Source organism: Schistocerca cancellata, chromosome 2, assembly GCF_023864275.1.
Source record: "Schistocerca cancellata isolate TAMUIC-IGC-003103 chromosome 2, iqSchCanc2.1, whole genome shotgun sequence".
In the NCBI taxonomy this organism is placed as follows: domain Eukaryota; kingdom Metazoa; phylum Arthropoda; class Insecta; order Orthoptera; family Acrididae; genus Schistocerca; species Schistocerca cancellata.
The window spans coordinates 647645019-647657348 of NC_064627.1; the positions used below are offsets into that span (position 1 = coordinate 647645019).

The 12330-nt window shown below is 43.2% G+C and overlaps 1 protein-coding gene across 1 annotated transcript; it reads right to left on the reverse strand.

The window, feature by feature from the left end:
• Positions 1-8334: 8334 nt before the first annotated feature.
• Positions 8335-11717, reverse strand: LOC126157273 (craniofacial development protein 2-like). Its single transcript, XM_049916364.1, has 3 exons — positions 11307-11717; positions 8955-9070; positions 8335-8392 (listed from the first exon to the last, which is right to left on the reverse strand). Exons 1-3 carry the CDS (start codon positions 11715-11717, stop codon positions 8335-8337), a joined length of 585 nt encoding a protein of 194 aa, XP_049772321.1.
• Positions 11718-12330: the final 613 nt, after the last annotated feature.

Below are 12330 nucleotides of genomic sequence, written 5' to 3' on the forward strand. Positions count from 1 at the left end.
GAACAATTGACAGGAATGGGGGAAAGAAATACAGTAGAAGACGAATAGGTAGCTCTGAGGGAAGAAGTAGTGAAGGCAGCAGAGGATCAAGTAGGTAAAAAGACGAGGGCTAGTAGAAATCCTTGGGTAACAGAAGAAATACTGAATTTAATTGATGAAAGGAGAAAATATAAAAATGCAGTAAATGAAGCAGGCAAAAAGAAATACAAACGTCTCAAAAATGAGATCGACAGGAAGTGCAAAATGGCTAAGCAGCGATGGCTAGAGGACAAATGTAAGGATATAGATGCTTGTCTCACTAGGGGTAAGACAGATACTGCCTACAGGAAAATTAAAGAGACCTTTGGAGAAAAGAGAGCCACTTGTATGAATATCAAGAGCTCAGATGGAAACCCAGTTCTAAGCAAAGAGGGGAAAGCAGAAAGGTGGAAGGAGTATATAGAGGGTCTATACAAGGGCGATGTACTTGAGGACAATATTATGGAAATGGAAGAGGATGTAGATGAAGATGAAATGAGAGATACAATACTGCGTGAAGAGTTTGACAGAGCACTGAAAGACCTGAGTCAAAACAAGGCCCCGGGAGTAGACAACATTCCATTAGAACTACTGACAGCCTTGGGAGAGCCAGTCCTGACAAAACTCTACCATCTGGTGAGCAAGATGTATGAGACAGGCGAAATACCCTCAGACTTCAAAAAGAATATAATAATTCCAATCCCAAAGTAAGCAGGTGTTGATAGATGTGAAAATTACCGAACTATCAGTTTAATAAGTCACAGCTGCAAAATACTAACGTGAATTATTTACAGACGAATGGAAAAACTGGTAGAAGCTGACCTTGGGGAAGATCAGTTTGGATTCCGTAGAAATGTTGGAACACGTGAGGCAATACTGACCTTACGACGTATCTTAGAAGAAAGATTAAGGAAAGGCAAACCAACATTCCTAGCATTTGTAGACTTAGAAAAAGCTTTTGACAATGTTGACTGGAATACTCTCTTTCAAATTCTGAAGGTGGCAGGAGTAAAATACAGGGAGCAAAATGCTATTTACAATTTCTACAGAAACCAGATGGCAGTTATAAAGAGTCGAGGGACATGAAAGGGAAGCAGTGGTTGGGAAGGGAGTGAGACAGGGTTGTAGCCTCTCGCCAATGTTATTCAATCTGTATATTGAGCAAGCAGTAAACGAAACAAAAGAAAAGTTCGGAGTAGGTATTAAAATCCATGGAGGAGAAATAAAAAATTTGAGGTTCGCCGACGACATTGTAATTCTGTCAGAGACAGCAAAGGACTTGGAAGACCAGTTGAACAGAATGGACAGTGTCTTGAAGGGATGATATAAGATGAACATCAACAAAAGCAAAACGAGGATATTGGAATGTAGTCAAATTAAGTCAGGTGATGTTGAGTGTATTAGATTAGGAAATGAGACACTTAAAGTAGTAAAGGAGTTTTGCTATTTGGGGAGCAAAATAACTGATGATAGTCGAAGTAGAGAGGATATAAAATGTAGACTGGCAATGGCAAGGAAAGCGTTTCTGAAGAAGAGAAATTTGTTAACATTGAGTATAGATTATAGTGTCAGGAAGTCTTTTCTGAAAGTATTTGTATGGAGTGTAGCCATGTATGGAAGCGAAACATGGAAATGGAAAAAAGAACACATTGACACCGGTGTGTCAGACCCACCATACTTGCTCCGGACACTGCGAGAGGGCTGTACAAGCAATGATCACACGCACGGCACAGCGGACACACCAGGAACCGCGGTGTTGGCCGTCGAATGGCGCTAGCTGCGCAGCATTTGTGCACCGCCGCCGTCAGTGTCAGCCAGTTTGCCGTGGAATACGGACCTCCATCGCAGTCTTTAACACTGGTAGCATGCCGCGACAGCGTGGACGTGAACCGTATGTGCAGTTGACGGACTTTGAGCGAGGGCGTATAGTGGGCATGCGGGAGGCCGGGTGGACGTACCGCCGAATTGCTCAACACGTGGGGCGTGAGGTCTCCACAGTACATCGATGTTGTCGCCAGTGGTCGGCGGAAGGTGCACGTGCCCGTCGACCTGGGACCGGACCGCAGCGACGCACGGATGCACGCCAAGACCGTAGGATCCTACGCAGTGCCGTAGGGGACCGCACCGCCACTTCCCAGCAAATTAGGGACACTGTTACTCCTGGGGTATCGGCGAGGACCATTCGCAACCGTCTCCATGAAGCTGGGCTACGGTCCCGCACACCATCAGGCCGTCTTCCGCTCACACCCCAACATCGTGCAGCCCGCCTCCAGTGGTGTCGCGACAGGCGTGAATGGAGGGACGAATGGAGACGTGTCGTCTTCAGCGATGAGAGTCGCTTCTGCCTTGGTGCCAATGATGGTCGTATGCGTGTTTGGCGCCGTGCAGGTGAGCGCCACAATCAGGACTGCATACGACCGAGGCACACAGGGCCAACACCCGGCATCATGGTGTGGGGAGCGATCTCCTACACTGGCCGTACACCCCTGATGATCGTCGAGGGGACACTGAATAGTGCACGGTACATCCAAACCATCATCGAACCCATCGTTCTACCATTCCTAGACCGGCAAGGGAACTTGCTGTTCCAACAGGACAATGCACGTCTGCATGCATCCCGTGCCACCCAACGTGCTCTAGAAGGTGTAAGTCAACTACCCTGGCCAGCAAGATCTCCGGATCTGTCCCCCATTGAGCATGTTTGGGACTGGATGAAGCGTCGTCTCACGCGGTCTGCACGTCCAGCACGAACGCTGGTCCAACTGAGGCGCCAGGTGGAAATGGCATGGCAAGCCGTTCCACAGGACTACATCCAGCATCTCTACGATCATCTCCATGGGAGAATAGCAGCCTGCATTGCTGCGAAAGGTGGATGTACACTGTACTAGTGCCGACATTGTGCATGCTCTGTTGCCTGTGTCTATGTGCCTGTGGTTCTGTCAGTGTGATCATGTGATGTATCTGACCCCAGGAATGTGTCAATAAAGTTTCCCCTTCCTGGGACAATGAATTCACGGTGTTCTTATTTCAATTTCCAGGAGTGTAGTTTGGACAACAAGAGAATAGAAGCTTTCGAAATGTGGTGTTACAGAAGAATGTTGAAGATTAGGTGGGTAGATCACGTAACTAATGAGGAGGTATTGAATAGGATTGGGGAGAAGAGAAGTTTGTGGCACAACTTGACTAGAAGAAGGGATCGGTTGGTAGGACATGTCCTGAGGCATCAAGGGATCACAAATTTAGCATTGGTGGGCAGCGTGGAGGGTAAAAATCGTAGAGGGAGACCAAGAGATGAATACGCTAAGCAGATTCACAAGGATGTAGGTTGCAGTAGGTACTGGGAGACGAAGGAGCTTGCACAGGATAGATTAGCATGGAGAGCTGCATCAAACCAGTCTCAGGACTGAAGACCACAACAACAACAATAATTTTATTACCAAAGTACAGTATAGTCTTAACTTATTTTTCTACATAATTGCCAAAACGATTGAGGCACTTGTCATACCGTGACACAAGCTTTTCGATGCCTTCCTCGAAGAATGTTGCTGCCAGTGAGGACAGGTAAATCTTGACAGCGTCCTGAAGTTCTTCGTTAGTAGCGAAGCACTGCCCACCTAACCATGTCTTCAGTTCTCGTAACAGGTGATAATCACTTGGTGCTAGGTCCGGGCTGTACGGTGGATGTTCAAAAACTTCCCATTTAAACTTTTTGAGGTGGTCTTTTGTCATGTTGGCACTGTGTGGTCGGGCGTTGTCATGGATCAAAACAATGCCAGATGAAAGCATTCCTCTGAGTTTGTTTTGAATGGCTCTGCGGAGACAACATAAAGTTTCACAATAAACTTCCTTGGTTATCATTGTAGCTTGCTCCATAAAGTCCACCAGCAGCACTCCTTTATGGTCCCAAAACACAGTGGCCATTGTTTTTCTTTTCATCAGTGAATGTTTAAACTTTTTGGCTTGCTTGGGGAAGCTGTGTGCATCCACTACTTTCATTGTTACTTTGTTTCAGGATTGTCTTAGAGGACCCACGTTTCATCGCCAGTAACTATCGACTTCAAAAAAACGTTTCCCTCATTGGCATAACGTGTGAGAAATGATAATGCTGACGCCATCCTCTGCATTTTGTGGTCAGTACTCAGCATTTTTGGGATCCAACGTGCACACAATTTCTGATAGCCTAGGTCTTGAGTCACAGTTGTGTACAAAGCAGACCTTGAAATGTCTGGAAATGCATCAGACAGTTCGCTAATTGTAAACCTTCATTTGCATCTCACCGCCTGATCAACACGCTCAACGAGGCATACAGTGGCGACAGACTTGCGACCTTGTCCACCTTCATCATGGACATCTGTTCATCCTTCTTTAAATTTTCGACACCATTCCCAAATACTACCATCACTCATAACGTTGTTACCATACACGTTGCTCATTCTGCGATGGATTTCTACAGCACTACATCCTTCTGCTTGCAGAAAACGGATTACACTTCGTAACTCACATTTGGCAGGAGCATCGAGCATAGCGGCCATGTTTACACGGACGTAGCTTGGCTACGACTGACACACTGCAGTTGAAAACGGCAGAGGTTGTGGTGGGGGAGCTGCGCAATCGCATGACGCACAGGTCCAGCCCCTCCCTACCTCTTACTTGCTTAGATGGACAATTGGAGGTTGAAAAAAAAAAACAGCACTCATATGTAGCAGATGTATACTAAAACATGTAAAGAAGCAGGCAGTTTGCCATAATAGTGTGTTTCCTGTGTGATAATTTGAAACCATAAAATCTAAACTAAACTCTGCCCGAACAGGCCATGAAGGCCCAATGGTACTGACCGGCCGCCATGTTAGCCTCAGCTCACAGGCATCACTGGATGTGGATATGCAGGGGCATGTGGTCAGCACACTGCTCTCCCAGCTATTTTGTCAGTTTAAGAGACTGGAGCCACTGATTCTCAATCACGTATGTCCCTGGTTTGCCTCACAAGGGCTGAGAACACCCTGCTTGCCAAAAGCACTCGCCAGACCAGATGGTAAGCCACCCAAGTGCTAGCCCAAACCGGCTGCGCTTACCTTCGGTAATCTGATGGGAACTGGTGTTACCACTGCAGCATGGCTGTTATTTGAAACATGTTAAGCATAAATAATTGGAAGCTAAGACTAAATTTAAACATAACATATGTATTTTTGACTCCCTCTTTGTTGCTGAGAGTTCTGTTTTATGCTTTATTCATCAAAACATGACTTATAAATAAACAAGTTCCTTCACAGTCTACAGTTGTTTTGAAATAAATAATGCTAAAACTGTAATGATCTGGCAAAATCGAGAATCAAAACAATACATAAAAATGAGGATAGGCTACTACGCAGAGTAGATGAACGGCAGATGACACAGTCAGATTTAAAGATTTTATTAGCTCACCAACTTTCAAGCCTCTACTCTTCTTTTAGTTTTAGTTGCACATTCACACAATACAATAACATTCACCTCTACAGTTATGGGAAGGGGGGAAAGGAAAGAAATGAAGCAGTAGGGAGAAGGTGTGTTGTTAAAGCATGGGGGTGTTAGGGAAGTTCTCAGAGATGAGAGGGAGTGAGATCAATAACTCTCACTGGTAATGGTGAAATGTGGTTTAATACTAATAAGGAAAAGTTGGTCACTATAACAGTTACTGCAGTAGTATCCATTTTGTAATATTTGGTTACTTTATTTGAAAATCAGAAGATGTACTTTTTCTGTGTCAGAGTCACAAGGCATATAGTGAGAATGGGTGGAGAGAGGGAGGGATAGTAGGGTAGTGTAGGGTAGGGTAGGCGGACAGTGAAGTGCTTCTTGGGAGTGGGCAGGAATGAGGTGATGAGAGGGTAGGGCAGCTACGTGCAGTCGAGCGATTGGACTGTGTGCAGGGGAGAGGTGAGGCAGCAGAAAAGGAGAGAGGTAAAAAGACTGGGTGTGATGGTGGAATGAGGTCTGTGTAGTGCTGGAATGGGAACAGGGAAGGGGCTGGATGGGTGAGGACAATGACTAACGAATGTGGAGGCCAGGAGGATTATGGGAACATAGGATACAGTGCAGGGAAAGTTCCTACCTGCACAATTTAGAAAAGCTGGTGTTGATGGGAAGGATCCATATGGCACAGGCTGTGAAGCAGTCATTGAAATGAAGGATGTAATGTTTGGCAGTGTTCTCAGCAACAGGGTGGTCTACTTGTTTATTGGCCACAGTTTGTCAGTGGCCATTCACACGAAAAGACAGCTTGTCGTTTGTCTTGCCTGCATAGAATGCAGTACGGTGGTTGCAGCTTAGCTTGTAGATCACATGGCTGGTTTCACAGGTACCCCGCCTTTGATGGGATAGATGGTGTTTCTGACCGGACTGGAGTAGGTGGTGGTGGCATAAATAGAATTATTTTTGCTGTGTACACAATTTCAAGATAAAACAACAAATTCTCATTAAAGATGAAAGCATAATTAATTACAGAAACCTATAGTACTGTATAGCAAGCTGTAAAATCAGAAAAATCCTTTGACATGAATTTACTTTGGTGAAGGTTCATCTACTTATTATTCACTTCTCATTCCTTATTCATGCCTTCAGCTTCATTTTAAGATGACTGATAACCTAAATTTCCTACAGATGCATACTGTTCCCTTTGACCTGGCTGGAGAGCAGAAAATTTTCTGAAAGTATTTTTAAAATTTCTCCACCTTGATTTTGAAGTATCCTTACACATGATTTCCTTTTCCTTTAGTATTTTCACAGCAAATCCAGTCAGTTCAAAAATAAATAAAACAGTTATACAGAAACATCATTCAAGGTTTAAAATTCATCTACTTTAATCTAGAACATTCTAGGTATATCTGCAACAGTGTTTAGAATATTCTTATCCATTTGAAACAATGGAAACCCTAGATAGAAATATTGACAATGTAGGAAAAGATAAATTGCTACTTACCGTAAAGATGACACGTTAACTGCAGACAGGCACAATTAAAAGACACATACCCATAAGCTTTGGGCACAGCCTTTGTCAGGAGAAAAGAAACACACACCATTCATTCACACAAGCACACACACCTCACTCATACATGACCGCCAACTCTGGTGGCTCATGCCAGAATGCAATCTGGACAGGGCGGGAAAGGAGAAGGGATAGCAGCATACGGTTAGGAAGAGAGAGGAGTGCTGTCTGGTGTAGTGTGGAGGGACCAGAATGCCAACAGATGCAGCGTCAGGAGGTTGTGGGACAGGGAGGTGGGGAAAATGGAGTGAAAAAGGATGCAAGAGGGGAAAGATGGGCAGTGCTTTGACATAGGGCGGCACGCAAAGAGATAAAATATGAGAATGGGCAAAGATGACAGACCAGAGGGATGGAAACTTGGGTGAAGGATTTGGGAACAGCAAGTTACCACAGCCAGGATGACTTTGGGAACAGACAATATGTTTCAAAGATAATCCCCTTCTGTGCAATTCAGAGAAGCTGGTAGTGGAGGTGAGGATCCAGACGGCTCAGGCAGTGAAGCAGCCCATTGAAATCAAGCATGTTATGTTCAGCTGCATGTTGTGCCACAGGGTGGTCTAGTTTGCTCTTGGCTACAGTTTTGCAGTTGCTGTTCATCCTGCTGGACAGATGGTTGGTAGTCATACCATCATAAAAAGCTGTGCAGTGATCACAGTGGAGCTCTTAAATGATGTGCTTGCTTCCACAGGTGGTCGGGCCCCTGACAGCATAGCATAAACCTGTGACAGGACTGGAATAGGAAGTGGTGGGTGGGCGTGTGGGTGGGTGCATTGGGCAGGTCTTTCACCTGGGTCTTCCACAGAGATATGATCCTTGTGGCAAGGGGTTACTAATTAGAGACTCATAAACATTTATTTTCTGTTGAAAGAATTAAAAATAACATTCCTTTGCAGATTTTTCTACAAAATATCTACAGCTTTTTGAGAGACTACATTTTTAACAAGCTTTGTGCTGGTTCCTTTTTAACAATAAACTTGCATATATTATTCAGAACAGAAACTCGCATATTTAGTAATTTAAAATAATTTAGATTTATGAAAGAAAAAAGTTAAAATTAAGTATCCCAAATAATGGCATTATAAATTGTTCACTACCACAGAATGGAACGGACAAGAATGGGGACGGGACTGGGCCGTAAGTTTATTTCAGAAACCATTATGGCATTCAGTTCAAATCAATTAAGGAAATCAAAGACAAAAAAAATTAAAATCGGTAAATAGGCATTTCCTGTCAACTGTTTTCAACTACAGGTTGTGTCTTCAATCTGTTGTAGGAGTATCAATAAAAAACATAGATTAGAGTTCTTTTGCAATATACTGCCCTGGAGTATCAACATGATATGTAACAGAAAAGCTTTAAACAGAAAATTACATTTGCGGATCTTATACATAAGGTGAAAATATCACCAGTAGCATCACATTTTTAAAGTTTCTATTCTCTTCTTGCCTGAACTATTTATCATCCATGTTTCACTCCAATACAGGGCTACACTCCAGTCAATTACCTTCCGAAAAGACATCCTAGCACTTCAATTTATATTCAGTGTTAATAAGTTTCTTTTTTTCTCATAAATACTTTTCTTGATATTACAAATCTGCATTATACAGCCTCTCTAGTTCAATCATTGTCAGTTTTTTGCTGCCCATATGGCAAAAGTCATTTATTATTTTTGGTGTCTTGATTATAGGGACAAGAAAAAATCATTTTGCTTTATGGCCACATGGGGTGTTATCTTTTGCCAATTTTGCTATTTTACGTCAATTTAAGTATTATTTTTTCGATTTTTTGACTTTTTTCAGTTTTGATGTTAAGTTTTTGTTAGATTTGGTGTTGCCTCTTTTATGATTTGGTGTTGCTGTTCTTTGCAAGATTCGGCACTATGCTGTTTTTAGCCACATTAGGGCTGTGTATTCACCAATTTTTGTGCTGTTTTTTGCCCATTACAGTGCTTTTCTGCCAATTTTGGTGCTTTTTTGCCAGTTTTGGTGCTGTTTTTGATGTCACATAATAGTTAGTTATGTGGGAAATGAACTGTCATTTTAAGATTATACACGAACGTCAGCCTTGAGGAAATAAGAAGTCAAAATACTAGTCATCATCATCATTTAAGACTGATTATGCCTTTCAGCGTTCAGTCTGGAGCATAGCCCCCCTTATACAGTTCCTCCATGATCCCCTATTCAGTGCTAACATTGGTGCCTCTTCTGATGTTCAACCTATTACTTCAAAATCATTCTTAACCGAATCCAGGTACCTTCTCCTCGGTCTGCCCCGACTCCTCCTACCCTCTACTGCTGAATCCATGAGTCTCTTGGGTAACCTTGCTTCTCCCATGCGTGTAACATGACCCCACCATCTAAGCCTGTTCGCCCTGACTGCTACATCTATAGAGTTCATTCCCAGTTTTTCTTTGATTTCCTCATTGTGGACACCCTCCTGCCATTGTTCCCATCTACTAGCACCTGCAATCATCCTAGCTACTTTCATATCCGTAACCTCAACCTTGTTGATAAGGTAACCTGAATCCACCCAGCTTTCGCTCCCATACAACAAAGTTGGTCGAAAGATTGAACGGTGCACAGATAACTTAGTCTTGGTACTGACTTCCTTCTTGCAGAAGAGAGTAGATCGTAGCTGAGCGCTCACTGCACTAGCTTTGCTACACCTCGCTTCCAGTTCTTTCACTATGTTGCCATCCTGTGAGAATATGCATCCTAAGTACTTGAAACCATCCACCTGTTCTAACTTTGTTCCTCCTATTTGGCACCCAATCCGTTTATATTTCTTTCCCACTGACATTACTTTCGTTTTGGCGATGCTAATCTTCATACCATAGTCCTTACATTTCTGATCTAGCTCTGAAATATTACTTTGCAAACTTTCAATCGAATCTGCCATCACAACTAAGCCATCCGCATATGCAAGACTGCTTATTTTATGTTCACATATCTTAATCTCACCCAGCCAGTCTATTGTTTTCAACATACAGTCCATAAATAATATGAACAACAGTGCAGCCTTGTCTTACCCCTGAAACTACTCTGAACCATGAACTCAATTTACCGCCAACTCTAACTGCTGCCTGACTATCCATGTAAAGACCTTTAATTGCTTGCAAAAGTTTGCCTCCTATTCCATAATCTTGTAGAACAGACAATAACTTCCTCCTAGGAACCCGGTCATATGCCTTTTCTAGATCTATAAAGCATAGATACAATTCCCTGTTCCACTCATAACACTTCTCCATTATTTGCCGTAAGCTAAAGATCTGGTCCTGACAACCTCTAAGAGGCCTAAACCCACACTGATTTTCATCCAATTGGTCCTCAACTAATACTCGCACTTTCCTTTCAACAATACCTGCGAAGATTTTACCCACAACGCTGATTAAAGAGATACCTCTGTAGTTGTTACAATCTTTTCTGTTTCCATGTTTAAAGATTGGTGTGATTACTGCTTTTGTCCAGTCTGATGGAACCTGTCCCGACTCCTAGGCCATTTCAATTATCCTGTGTAGCCATTTAAGACCTGACATTCCACTGTATTTGATGAGTTCCGACTTAATTTCATCCACCCCAGCCGCTTTATTGCACTGCAATCTATTGACCATTTTTTCCACTTCCTCAAATGTGATCCTATTTCCATCATCATTCCTATCCCATTCTAGCTCGAAATCTGAAACATTACTGACCGCATTTTCACCTACATTGAGCAACTCTTCAAAATATTCCCTCCATCTGCCCAAGGCATCCACAGGATTCACCAGCAGTTTTCCTGACCTGTCCAAAATACTTGTCATTTCCTTCTTACCTCCCTTTCGAAGACTGCTAATTACACTCCAGAATGGTTTTCCAGCAGCTTGACCCAATGTCTCCAACCTGTTTCCAAAGTCTTCCCACGATTTCTTCTTGGATGCTGTAATTATCTGTTTGGCTTTGTTTCTTTCTTCAACATAACTTTCTCTGTGTACCGGGGTTCTGGTATGTAGCCATTTTTGATACGCCTTCTTTTTCCTTTTACAGGCTGCCTTGACTGTATCATTCCACCAAGCTGTTTGCTTCATCCTACATTTACACACTACTGTTCCAAGACATTCTTTAGCCACTTCTAGTACTGTGTCCCTGTACCTTGTCCATTCCTTTTCCAATGACTGTAATTGACTACATTCAACTAACTGGTACCTTTCTGAGATCGCTGTTATGTACTTGTGCCTGATTTCCTTATCCTGAAGTTTCTCCACTCTTATCCTCCTACATATGGACCTGACCTCCTGCACTTTTGGCCTCACAATCCCAATTTCACTGCAGATTAAATAATGATCAGTGTCATCAAAGAATCCCCTGAATACACGTGTGTCCCTCACAGCCTTCCTGAATTCCTGATCTGTTATTATATAGTCAATGACAGATCTGGTTCCCCTGCCTTCCCAAGTATACCGGTGAATGTTCTTATGTTTAAAAAAGGAGTTTGTGATTACTAAGCCCATACTGGCACAGAAATCCAAGAGCTGTTTCCCGTTCCTGTTGGCCTCCATATCCTCTCCAAATTTACCCATAACCTTTTCATACCCTTCTGTTCGATTTCCAATCCTGGCGTTAAAATCACCCATGAGCAGAACACTGTCCTTGTCCTTTACTCTAACAACTACGTCACTGAGTGCCTCATAAAAACTATCCATCTTATCTTGATCTGTCCCTTCACAATGCGAATATACTGACACAATCCTAATTTTCTTGCTAGACACTGTCAAATCTATCCACATACCTTATTGCAATTACACTGGGTTCCATTTCTTTCCTGATGTAAAGCCCTATACCCCATTGCGCTATTCCTGCTTTGACTCCTGACAGGTAGACCTTGTATTCTCCCACTTCCTCTTCTTTCTCACCCCTTACCCGAATGTCACTAACAGCTAAAACGTCCAGCCCCATCTTACTTGCAGCCTCTGCCAGCTCTACCTTCTTCCCAGAGTAGCCCCCATTGATATTAATAGCTCCCCATCTCCTTACCATTTGTTTGCCAAATCGTATCTTAGGAGTCCCTGGTTTGTCAGTTAGAGGTGGGACTCCGTCACCTCCAAAGGTCCGAGGCATTTTGCTCTGATTGTTGCCAGCATCATATTTAAAGTACCAGGGAAGCAGGTTGCTAGCCTTACTTGCCCCGAGTCCCATTGGGTTTTACCCCTAACGGCTGAGGGACTAACCGGAGGATTTGGTAGTCTTTGCCGTATGAGCACAAAGGTGACCACGACTCAGAATATGTCCGAGATGCCCAGCCTTATTCCAAAGTAA

Excerpts from the sequence above, each read along its gene's own strand:
- LOC126157273 (XM_049916364.1), bottom strand. The coding sequence starts at position 11,717 with ATGGATAGTTTTTATGAGGCACTCAGTGACGTAGTTGTTAGAGTAAAG. Across the intron at positions 9,071-11,306 it reads TGAGGCCAAAAGTGCAGGAG|TTCATTTCCCACATAACTAA; the intron begins GTCAGGTCCATA and ends TTAAAATGACAG. Across the intron at positions 8,393-8,954 it reads AAAAAACAGCACAAAAATTG|CTTTTCTGTTACATATCATG; the intron begins GTGAATACACAG and ends TTCTGTTTAAAG.